This window comes from Gigantopelta aegis, chromosome 4 (assembly GCF_016097555.1).
Source record: "Gigantopelta aegis isolate Gae_Host chromosome 4, Gae_host_genome, whole genome shotgun sequence".
Classification (NCBI taxonomy): domain Eukaryota; kingdom Metazoa; phylum Mollusca; class Gastropoda; order Neomphalida; family Peltospiridae; genus Gigantopelta; species Gigantopelta aegis.
The window spans coordinates 10,608,745-10,621,753 of NC_054702.1; the positions used below are offsets into that span (position 1 = coordinate 10,608,745).

The following is a 13,009-nucleotide window of genomic DNA, read 5'->3' on the forward strand; positions in this document are numbered from 1 at the left end:
TATATATATTAAAGAAAAAAAAGAAGCTATATGAATGATCCTGTTAATAACTTAATCAGCAAGTAGCTTAACAAATGCTTTATGAAAGACCTAAATAATGCTTGGGAGTCCAACAAATATTCAGGTACATTAAAGCCCTGAAAAAGTGTAAACCTAAACTTCAATTGGAATTACTGTTGTAAAATAGCAAAAATTCACTGTTGCTTCTATTTTTCAGATTTATATCCCATTACTTCGTCTACATTTAGGTTTGGCATGTATATCTTAATAAATATTGTATGATGTTTTTATTTAGTTATCCTTTGAAATACTGCTTTTGAGGAAAGGGGTAGGGTTAATCAAAAGGGTCGTTACACAAATCCGCTTTGAAGAAAACTTTATATACACCTCGTCATAAATATCGCACCACACATTTTAAAGTAAAATTAGAAAATATAAGTTTCGGTTTTTTAAACTACAAGTATATATTTAATATACTACAACATCTGTGAACATAATATCACAAACACACCCTGTTCCGAGCTGCACGTGCATGCTCAGTCGAGCATGATTGATCCGGGGGTCGGTTTGCTAACAATGCAGTATGCACAAAGCCTCTTTTGGTGTATGTTATGTTGGCAGACACAGCTAAAATTTGATTTTAGGCATAAATTAAGCTTTATTTTGACCAACCAGTGAAATGCCCAAGCGTCCCCAGTGCCTCTGAACCAAAGATGGCGAATTATTGGTATGCAACCAGACTGGTATGTCATGTCGTGCTATTGGAACACAAATGAACATTAATCACACTGTCATCAGCAGGCTAATACGTAAACATACTGCTTCCGGTGAAGTGAAGGATGCACCGAGGTCTGGAGCGTCCCCAGAAAACAAAAAAACCAATGACAGGGAAGACCGTGCTCTCGTAAGCGCGCCAAGCCAGACGAAGCCCAAAGTCTACTTGTACACAGCTGTGACATGGATGGCATCCATACAACAGAGTGTCCATCAGCACCATCAGACGACGCCTAAATTCTGCAGGATTGAGAGCAAGACGACCAATCAGACGTCCACTTCCTCACAAATCAGCACCGCCATGCCCGTTTAGCCTGGTGCCAAGCACGTAATCGCTGGAACCTGAGGACATGGAGAAAGGATCCCACTGTTCCGATGAAAGCAGATTTTTTGCTGCAACATACAGACGGGAGGGGCACGAGTTTGGAGGCAGAGAGGGCACAGCATTATGATCAATAGGAACATTCAAGCTGAGGTTCCATTTGGGGGTGGATCCATCATGGTGTGGGGGTGTTGTTCCTATGATTGTTAAACTTGACCTCATCACAGTTCCCGAACACTGAATGGACAGATGTACCTAGAACTTGATCCTGGACGGTGCTGTTGTGCCTCATTTCGATAACCATGCTCTCGCCACACGTCCAGTCTTCATGGACGATAATGCCAGACCACATCGTGCTCGAGCTGTTGTTCAGCATCTCCAACACAACGCCATTGAGACACTACCATGGCCTGCCAGAAGTCCAGACCTAAATCCTATTGAGCATTTTGTGGGACATTTTGGGACGTAGGGTGAGAGCAAGGGATCCTCCAGTTCAGAACCTTTCAGGAATTGACCCATGCATTGCATGATGAGTGGCAGCAGATCCCTCAACAGAGCATCAGACGTCTGGTGACAAGCATGAGAAGGCGTGTAGACCATGTTATCCAAGTGCGAGGCAGTTACACCAGATACTGAGTTAGCCAGTCATTGTGGACCTTACTAGTGTGTTTGACATTAATGAAATGTGAACTGTGTTGTGTGTCTGTTGTAACGACCCCGGCAGCCATACTTATTTCACTGTATTTTACGGTGATTTTAGTGAACTTTACTTTGCTACAATTAAACCCTCATTTAGTGCTCAAATTCGGTCTTGTGTTGTAAATTTTCTGACTGAACGCTCACATGAGGCCATATAAACAGTTTAATGTGCTTTTCTAAGCACCATTTTTATGAGGCTGAAGATCCAGTTTTACTTAGTGAACAAAATTGGGTGGTGCGATATTTATGACGAGGTGTAGATATACATGTAAGATGTAAATTTTAACTAGGTGTCACAACAAGCTTCTGCTGCAATAAGATCCTTCAAAAAGAATATTTGAGGTGCTGTACTTTATGTTAAATTTCTACTAAAAAATAAAACTGTGTGAATTGTATTTTGTAACGTTACAGAAAAAGTGTTATATGAGACCCTAATCCTCAAACATATCTGAATTCTCCAATCCATTAACTCCCATTCCTCCAAGTTTTGTATTCCTAAATGCCCTGATAAATATTTTACAATGATTTTAATATAGTCACCCTTTATCAATTCTGTAAAAATATAACTCGTGGGTAGGGTCACAAAACGGGTGAATACACACAGAAAGCTGTGAGTTCTGCAATGCTATCATAAATTTTCCATCCCTAGGGATGTAGGCCTTGACAAAAATCACTATGAGCATTCGTCCCCTCAGGTGGTACCAATTGGCCAAATTTTAGGTCCTGGCTCATGGACGTAATAAACAATAAGTAATTTTTTATGCTATATACATCCTATGTTTGTTTTTTCACAGATTTATTTTTGTTTTCTATTTTTATAACTTGTCTAATAATTATGATATCTTTAATATTTTACGTATTACTATCCTTATTATATTAGTGATATATAAACATTATAATGATCATACTAGCAGATTTTATATAGATCCTTGTCTAAAAATATTCAAATCATTATTCATATTTTTACAGCTTGGAACCACTAGATCATCTGAAGTTCTTACAATCGGCATGGAATCTCGGATATCGGACGGACTGAAAGAGAGACTGACATCAGTAGCATTTCTGTCTTTTGAAAAAGAAATGATGGTGAAGTTATTAATTTACTAATTCATTGTGTCCTCTATTGTGATCATTTAGTAACTTTGATGGCACAATATTATCCATGTGGTTGAAACTAAATACTGTTGTAGATATTGTCTAGATCATATTTCATCTGTGAATTTGATCTCATAACTGAAAATAGTCTTTATTATTTGAAACAACATATTTAATTCAGTCATAATTATATCTCCATTAGTAGTATTTACCATGTTGCTCAACTGCCGTTTCCATTTGTTTGAAAATTTGAAAGTAAAGCTTGATTATCATTCCATTTGTTTCACCAAAGTGTGCAAGCTTTTGCTTTTTCTTTCCAGATGAATTCCAGTAATGTACCATTGACAAAGCCATTTGGAAAAATGATGTCACAGATGTTAGAAAATCAATGGCCACATAATGGAAATGATAATGATATCTTGCATTTTGTTAGTTCATTTAAACCATTGGTGCAGTATTTCGAGCGCTTTTGTAAGTATTAGTTATTGTCTGTCAGTAAATTGAAAAATATTACAGAAGCTACTGTATAATACTTTATTTTCGCGTGGAATTTATTTTCGCATTTTTCGCGTGTGAATGAAATTCGTGAAAATATATTCCACGCGAAAATAAACTTTTTATAAAGGCCGACCAAAAAACCCAAACAAATGTAGTCTCGTTCAACTATACCACATTAGTTTCCGATGTACGAGGCTAGTAGTAACAAAACAATACTAACACTAAAAAGCTTTATGCTGTTTTCCTTCGCATGTGCTAGGAATCATTTCATCGGACAGAGTCTACACGTGTTCAACGACGGAAGTAAACATGCATTATCACAGTATATTAAAAATGTGGAAGTCAAAAAATCCGGACTGGGCTATGTTCAGATGTTTCACAATTTTATTTTTATTTTTGGCCTGTTGGCCAATCACAAACCGTTTTGAACTAGTATTTTGACGGCAATAAATATTGTTTCAATCAAACTTAAGTTACTGAGTACTAGTAGCTTCAGCCTTCAAATTTCGTTTTGTTTGTTTTCGGGGTTTTTGTTTTTATAACAATTATAAGGACAATAAAGTCTTGATTGGTTAAAGCAGGAAAACTATTGTTTTATGTGTATAGCACTCGTGTGTACATGTAGGATTAGTTCTACAGATTAGCGTAACAACCGGCAAAACTAAGTTCCATTTTTAAAACAAAATTATTGACATCTGTACTTCGTTTTTTTTATTGATAGGGGTTGGGAGATTCGCGAAAATAAATGTTCGCGAATTGACCCATTTTCATTAAATCGCGAAAATTTGATCACGCGAAAATAAAGTATTCTACAGTATTAATCTTAATTTTCATCCTTTTGAGCTTCTGTTGATACCCTGTAGTTTTTCAATTTTATTTTTCAATATATTATAATCCTTTGTTAAAATTGATGGGTAAAACACCTCTGCAAGAAGACATACACTATCATTTGTTTATGAACAATAAACATATAAAACAGTGTTTCAAAATATCAATATTTTAAAAGTTGCATACTAAAAGCTAAAATATTGGCTGTAAAAACATGTACTAACATTGTGAACTTTATAACTTTATATTGCATTATATATAGTAAAAGGTGTTCATAAAATATACCACTGTATGCCATACTAGTGGTGAATTATCATTAACAGAAGTAAGTTAAGACAACACATACAGTCATAATAAATCATGTGAATGCTATGCCATATAATGTTTTCATAGAAACTTCAGCTCATCAAAGAAATAATTTACCTAGGTGCATACTAATTACTAATGAATAATATTCTTAAAAGAAAGCTGTGTTTTAAAGAGATTTGAGTAAGTATTGACAATAGTAGCCTAAAGGTGACACCACATGATAAGAGTGCCTCATATGCGAATAGCCACAAGAATAGCCATTTTAGAAAACAAACATTATGATTTGATTAGTTGCTATGTAATCGGTTACTCTCATGGCTATTCTCATATCAGGCACTTGTATTGTGTGACATCACCTTAAGTGTTCCAATACTTTGGGGCAGGATGTAGCCCAGTGGTAAAAGCGCTCGCTTGATGCGCAGTTGGATTAGCATCGATCCCCATCGGTGGCCCCATTGGGCTATTTCTCATTCCAGCCAGTGCTCCACAAATGGGGTAGCAAAGGCTGTGGTATACATTATCCTGTCTGTGGGATAGTGCATATAAAAGATCCCTTGCTGCTAATCGAAAAGAGTAGTCCATGAAGTGGCGACAGTGGGTTTCCTTCCTCAATATTTGTGTGGTCCTTAACCATATGTCCGATGCGAGAAAAAAAATTCTGTAATCATATTATGTCTAAACTACATAAATGTTACAAAATCTGTTTTGGTTTCACAAAAATTTTAAATTGATTTTTTTTCCATTTGTGTAATGTAATGTTAGAATAAAAACACAAATTGATGTGACTTTACTCAGTAAGATAAACAATGTATTACAAAAATAATACAAGCTATTAAATTCTTTCAGCTGTAACAACATGAGTTTGTTCATTTCTTGATGAATGTGAAAATTATGTCATCAGAGAATGTCACCTAAAATGATATTACTAGTACTTTATATTGCTATTTTGTATTATGGAGCATTATTGTTCTAGAACCAAAAAATAATTCAACGTTAAATATTGTTTTTGTTTGTGTTTTTATTAACAAGTGTGTTTCAGATTTAATTATAAGGATTGTCTGTTATTTCCTTTAGGTTCTTCTGGGCTTTCAAACAGTTTGTACATGCTTTTTTAATTCATACTCTAAGGAACATAAAATAAATAACAGGCAGTTTACATTACAGATGGAGAGAAATATGGTTTGCTGACTGACAATTGTCTTGATCTCCTCTGTAAAGCCAGTGATTTTCTCAGTTTGACTGTGAAGAATGTCCTAAAAGGAACCATTGAAGTCGGAAGCCTCAAGAAAGTGTTGTTGCAGAAGGAAAATATCTTGAGGCTAGTGGTGGCATCTGAAGCTAACTACACTGATGCCTCAGCTACAAAAACAGATGTGGATTATTTGAGGAATGTTCTAGAAGCTAGAGGGAGAGAACTAACTGCTTGTGAAGAGTATCTGCACCAGACAGACTGTCTAATGTCCTTTTGTGCACATTTGAATAAAGGTATTGTTTAGAATTTAATAATGTTAATAACTAGAATTTATATATAATTTCTATGCATGTTAAGCAGCAATTTGGATGAAAGACTAGCTTCCATATGCCACTGAATTTCTCCTGATTTAAAACAATTCCATATTATTCTAGCACAGAAGTTATTCCATTAGGGTTATGATGTTCAGGGACTCGTGGCAGCAAAGCTCACAAATGAAGGGTGGAATTTTAGACACCGATGAATTAAACGTCTTATTGATTGAAGGTGCCAAAAAAATAAATCTAGTTACCCAGCCTGAACTATAAATTGGTAGCCAATTTTAAAACGCCCCGGGCTACAGCTAACTTTTGCAAAAAAAATTCATTTATTTAGATAAAGTGATGGACTTGACAGCTGTGGTAGAAGTAAACATGATATGCTTATCTTTCATGAACACCTGATATCACCACTGTTTTGACTGATTTATGAATGCATGTCATCACAATTAGCTCTGTCCTGTGATAGTTTTGATTTAATAAATTAGTCTGGTAGTAGCAGTCCTTTTTTTGGCAATGCAAGAAGGATGTATTGTCCAGTAAAGGATCTCCTCGGGAGGGCTGTCCTATAGATGAGGCACTAGATAGAGATTCATGGAATCAACCACTACTTTGCAAAATGCACTGTGCAGAAATATGGTTTTGATCATGGATAACAGTTTTGTTATTCATGTTACCATATTTGACTGGAAGTTGGCCCATATCTTTGAATACCCCCCTCCCTTTTGACAGCATTTAAGAAATTAGGCCCTTATTTGTTAATAACATATTACTACCAGTGAGATTTAGCAGTTATTGGCTATGAACAGTTGCAATGACCTAGATTGACAACTATAGCTGAAGATAGTGTAAGCTGTGAGAGTCCCCCTCTCTCCCCCACCTAGCACACACAGACATCTCTGTCTGTGTCGGAAACAAACATGTATGGTGTTAATTGCTGTTGTAAGTCTTCTCGGCATTAAATTTTGGATGTACATAAACAGCAGTGGTAAATTAATAATTAAATTTTCTTTACACTTTACAGCAATCTAATTGGTCAAGAGGTGCTTACTTTTTTCCGTTCTTATCTTGATGAACCAAACAAATTTAAGCCACCCCTCCACGACTCACACTACTTTTCTGTAACTAGCCGGATTAATCAAGCAACCATATTTAGATATTTTGAAGAAAACACCCATGAACGATACAAAAAACAATACAATTGTGACACTGATACAACATAATAATGCACTTTTTAATACGATACATTAATTTTTAAAATGCTATAGCAGAGTAGACATATGCATAGTCATCGCTAATCAGTAATCAGTAATATATGGATAATGAAACTCGGTTGGCTGCCAAAGAAATGTAGGGACGTTTAAATATGCCTAAAACTTACTTGTAAGCGTCGGTCTACAGCTGCTGACGAAAATTAAATGGTTCCCCTGACACGTTCCCTTCATTCACATTCATGAAATATAAGCTAAATACAAATCAGACAAATCCTTCCAACATAATTTAACAAGCAGTCAAAATGCACGCAGCTAAAACTAGCAAAAATGGCATCGCTTATAAAAATTGTCATTTACCAAATGACATCATTTGGCAATTACCCGATTCAAATAATAGGGAATGAAGGTTTGTATTCCTACGCGACATTAGTATCAATGAAGTTTACACAAATAATACTACAGGCATAGTTAAAACTAAACAAAACAAATTGACACATTTACTGGGTACTTATGCATATAAATTTAATTATAAGATTTGACCGCAATTATTTTTTGGTTCATGGTAGTATGAACCAAAAAAACGATGTGCACTTTTGTATGACCCGCTGTAATGAGAACATGCTAGCTTTTTAGAAAATTCACTTAAACATTTTATGATTTTGTAAATGGTGATGTAATTAGAATCTGCATACCACTTTATTGTTCTTTTATAGTGGACACTACAGATATATCAAGACGTACGAGTAAGATTGGAAGTACCTTTGACAAACTAATCCTAGAAAATGTTTGTTTCGCCTGGAACTTCCAAAGTCAAGACAGATTTGAATTTGCCAGCTATCAGCCTTCAGTGAACATATTTCATATTCCTGATCAGCTTCTGTTCATCATTCCTCAGCTGAAAATGCTGATGCAAAGTGGATTATTCCTAGCAATATGGGAGCGTGAAGGAAATAGTGATGCACTCAATGATGGTTTAAATTCAGTTCTTGTTGCCTGGAAAAGTGCGAAACAAAAGTGGGATACTCTGAGTATGGACATTAAAAAAGGCACAATCTCATTTCGTAATATTCAGAAGCATCTTTACATGTTCTCTTCGAATTATGATCAAATCAAACATGAGTTTACTTTGATGAATGATGAGAAATCCAGTGAGTGGGTGGATGAACGAATACAGCAACTGAAAACCTTCTCCTTAGTGGATAAGTGTCAGAAGGCTGCCATTGAAATTATGCAGATCCAGAAGCAGTTCGGTTTCAGTGGAGACTTTAAACCAATTGAGGAAATACTGAATCTGGTATGCATCTATAATTTTGGTACAATCTATGCTTAATGCTTGTTTCTCACAAACTGTTAGTGTTAGGTTAAAAAATGCCCTATATAAACTAACTAGACAAAATAATATTACAATTATGTGTGCTTGTTTTATTTTCTCTAGAAGTTAATTATAGCTTGTCTAAAATGTCAACTTTGATTTTTTCTAAAGCCTCTTTACTAAAATACTTCTAAAATACAACCATGTGCAAATATATACTATGACCCACTGGTAAATAATGATTACTGTCGGTCTAAAAAAAAAAAAAAAAAAATTGAAATATGATAATGTTTTAAATATATATATAGCAAATATGGTATTCATGTATATGTTAAAAGATCATTATTGAGATGACAAATGCTGTTCATTGTTTTAACTTTCTTTTAACAATTTTAATATTTATAAATATTCAAGTTCAATTCTTTCTCTGTTAACTGTTGGGGTTTTTTCAGACAAAAAGTGCAAATGTGGCCATGAAAGAAATGGACCAGTCTGTTCTTGAAACCTGCAAATTGTTGGAAAATGTTTCTGACAAACAGATTGAAAGCTTGGTGGCATTCAGACAAAGCAAGCTCCTTGTTGACTGGTTAAGACAATCCATGAAAGGTTTGTAAAGGACCTGTTTATAGCTTCTAGATTTACACTTCACATTTTCACCAAATGCTAGATAAATTAAAGTTGAAATTGGTAAATTTCTAGACTTCTAGGTAAATTTGCAAAAATTTTCATATACTAAATATTTAAAAATGCAAAGTGTCATTGGCAGTGTTCAAATCTACTGTACCCATTCGCATTGCATTTGACAAACTGTGACCATAAGCATTCAGCCAACCAGGTCTTCCACAAAAATGAAAGCCCAATTAATCGTAGTTAAGAAAGCGTTTAAATTGCGACAAGGCTAATGATGCACTCGGGGAATAATAGTCCACCAGCAGAAACGTTGACCCAGTAAATATAAATATTTTAAAAATACAGTGTCAATTGGCAGATTTCATTTACTTCTTAATTTTTAATAGACAGTTGCAAATATACCAGTTTTTTGCTTTAAGTGTTGAAAATTGCCCAAACAGATGCGTACTAAATATGTTACTTGGCAAAATATGGTAATAAATATTTTATGCTTTAAATTTTTTTATTTCTTTTTTAAATTACAACACTTATTATTCCTCAATTTAAAAAATACTTACAAACTGCTTTAATGTTATTATCTGGTCTTGATAGAATGTTTTTTTTAAGGTTCCAAAACCTTTTCAGAAGCAGCAATGATATGATTGAAACCAAATTTTCTACCCATAGATGATCTTTCAGTTTAGGAAAAAGATAAAAGTCTGAAAGTGCATGGCCAGAAGGATAAGGAGGGTGAGGAAGCAACTTGAAGCATGTGTATTATTGTGCTTTGCCATTGTAACTAGTTTGGTTCTTTTTGCTTGAATAAAAGCTGGATTGAAAGAGTTGAAGGTGTTTGTGGATCTGGCTTACATTTCTGCCGGGGAAGGAGACCATGAGATCCAAAAGGTGAACTGTCTACATGCTGCCACCACGGGATATGCTCCACTAGTGTTTGACTGCGACCAGCAGTGTGATTACAGCATGTTTTTACAAAGTTGTCAATCAGTGTGGAGAGAACTGAAGAGCAACCCAAATCTACCAGAAATGTTGGTAAGTTCTTGTAACAACTACTTATACGGTAATATGCTTATGGTATTTCCACTTAAGCGTTTCATCCAGCGTATTGACAAAATGCTTTGTTTACAATAATGACATTAAAATTACAGTCAGACCTGTCCTAGTGGCCACCTGCAGGTAAGTAATTTTTAATGTAAATGCACTCGTAATAAGCGGTCACCTGTCTAACGTGGCTAGCGGCCACCTAAATCGCATCCTAAATCACTAAAATACCTGTATTAGGTGGCCACAGTAAATGTGTACTATTATATAAAAGGGATATTTTTAAAAACAAAAACAAGGTGCATCAAACAAGCGATCTTCACATCTTCAGGAATACTAGTACCCATTCCATCTCGACATATCTACTGTGTACCAATTAAGAAAGTATGACTCGGAAATGCATCTAATTGCATCTGGGTAGGCTAAGCTTGACATTTGTAGATTTACTTAATAGGACAATTAATATACTGCATAAAGTAGTAAAAAAGATGGTTAAAAAAAGTAAAAAGAACAATATACTTTTTAAAGATTGTATATTTGGCAACCTGTAATCATTGGCCATATTAAGTGGTCATTTTTTCTACTTCCTTGTGTGGCTGCTTTCCACTACATTGTGGCATTAAAAATGTGTGTTCTGCCATTGTGGCATAAAATGTCTCGAATACAAAAATGGCATTCAGGGCGCTGTAAACAGCAGCATACCTTTTTATTCAGCCAGTGGGATTTTGGGATGAGGTCAATATCATTGATGGACAGTGAGCGCTATCTGCTCACGTGTACTGCCAAAATGGAAATAGTTTATAGTGCTGAATTGTGCGAGTTTCGTGGATGTGTTATGGCATATGAAATGTGGTGTAAAAATGTGACATAATACTCTTAATTTCTTAACAATTTGACCTGTTTACAGCTGCCTACTTTTGTCATTGTTTCTTTTTATCAAATTTCTTTAAATACACTTAATGTTCACTATGTTGCTAAGCTGTGAAACAGTTTTTTGTATTGTATATATGGAGTGCTGCTTATTAACCCGTTTCCTGCCGTTGACGTGTATACACGTCAAGCGTCATCACAATGACGTCACTTTGCATTGTTTTCATTTAAAAATAGTTTTCTAAATTAATTGTTGACATTTTTGTCAAAAACAAAGTAAGAAAATGTCAATAAATAGTCTTAGAATGACATATCCAAATATTTGCTAAATTGTTGTTGTACATCTTATGTTTTTTTTAAAAACAAAAAATACCTGTCAAATGGCGTGTGCTATTGTTTGTTATGGTTTCTTGTTTTTTGGTAGCAGTTTCTTTCATCTCTACAAAGTTGTCATAATATACTATTATATATGAACTACATTATGACAGTTGCATTAAAATAGAACAAGTATCACTTTTAATGCCTAAAAAAAGGTACAAACACAATGAAGTAATTGTAATCCGACGGCATAAACAGTCATCGAAAAGCGCCATTTCCCTATTTCTATTTATAAACAACAGGTCATGTGACAGCACATTTCCCGCCATACAATTTGACAGCAGTAGTACACATTGCAAATGTTATAAAGATAAATTAATCATCATGAGGTAAACTGTAGTTGTGTTGCACTGTTGGATCTATTGTATTTTGATAAATTTATTAAAGTACTAATCAAAATTATACCCATGTGATTTTCCAGTCTTATATATTAGTTATTAAAATCTCTGGAATGAAAACCATAAAAATGTGTAGGTATTATCGTGACCTGTTATGATATTCAGACAACCGGTAATTTTTTTTACAATAAATGACCTGTTATAGATAGAAATATGAGATTTATTTACAATTTTACTGCAAAACATATGTAATTTGGAACAGACTATAACACCCAGGTTTATATTGATTACACTTGTACTAAGTACTAAGCTAAACAGAGAGGTGGTCTCAGGTGTGTTCAATATCAAACTTGGTGTTATAGTCTGTTTCATATTACCTGGTACATATGTTTTGCAGTAAAATTGTAAATAGATATCATATTTCTATCTATAACAGGTCATTTATTGTCATTTTAGGTACCGGTTGTTTGAATACTGTAACAGGTCATGATAATACTGACACATTTTTATGGTTTTTATTCCAGGGATTTTCATAAATAATATATAAGACTGGAAAATCACCTGGATATAATTTTTATTAGTACTTTAGTACCAAATCTAAAATTTGGGCGAATACAACAGAGACATTCGGGCAAATTGAGCTGGCCTGAAACCTTTTCATCATGTACTAGTATTTCCAACATTTCTCCCACAATACTAGTTGTAATTAAATCCATGTAAAATTGTGTAGTGCTTCGTTTGAAACCCTATATTATATATAGCTGGTTGGCAGTAACGCTAAAACTAATAAATGTTGTTTTTTAGTTGGTGGTATTTTCGTTTAAATCGGGGAAAAATTAGCCTTCCCTTCTCCCTCTCCCACCCCTACAAAACAAAACGGGATCCCGTATGCTTATGATTAGTACATCAGGCCTGTATGGTACCAAATGGTGTGGATGCGCCGGGGGTATACACACCCTCACCGCGAGGTCCAATTTTTTTTCCATGCAACAGTTAATGACCATTTTTTAGAACATCGACACGGTCCTTTTTCGTGTTACGCAACGCCCTAAAAAAATCGTGCGGTAACTATATGGAGCTATATAATATGTGAAAATTACAGTAGTATAATGGTTTGCAATAGATTCAGAGTAAGTAATCACGTTTTTTTTTTTTTAAATACGGTGATAACTAAATTTTTAAAAATAACAATTAA

The 13,009-nt window shown here is 34.6% G+C and overlaps 1 protein-coding gene across 1 annotated transcript in view; it reads left to right on the forward strand.

Annotated features, from left to right (window-relative positions):
* LOC121372339 (E3 ubiquitin-protein ligase rnf213-alpha-like) overlaps positions 1-13,009 on the forward strand; it is a 101,692-nt gene that overhangs the window by 42,162 nt on the left and 46,521 nt on the right. Inside the window, exons 13-17 of the mRNA XM_041498641.1 lie at positions 2,765-2,881; positions 5,674-6,010; positions 7,962-8,542; positions 9,013-9,166; positions 9,999-10,219. Of these exons, the coding sequence (XP_041354575.1) occupies positions 2,765-2,881; positions 5,674-6,010; positions 7,962-8,542; positions 9,013-9,166; positions 9,999-10,219 (1,410 nt within the window). The remainder of the gene's footprint in view (positions 1-2,764; positions 2,882-5,673; positions 6,011-7,961; positions 8,543-9,012; positions 9,167-9,998; positions 10,220-13,009) is intronic.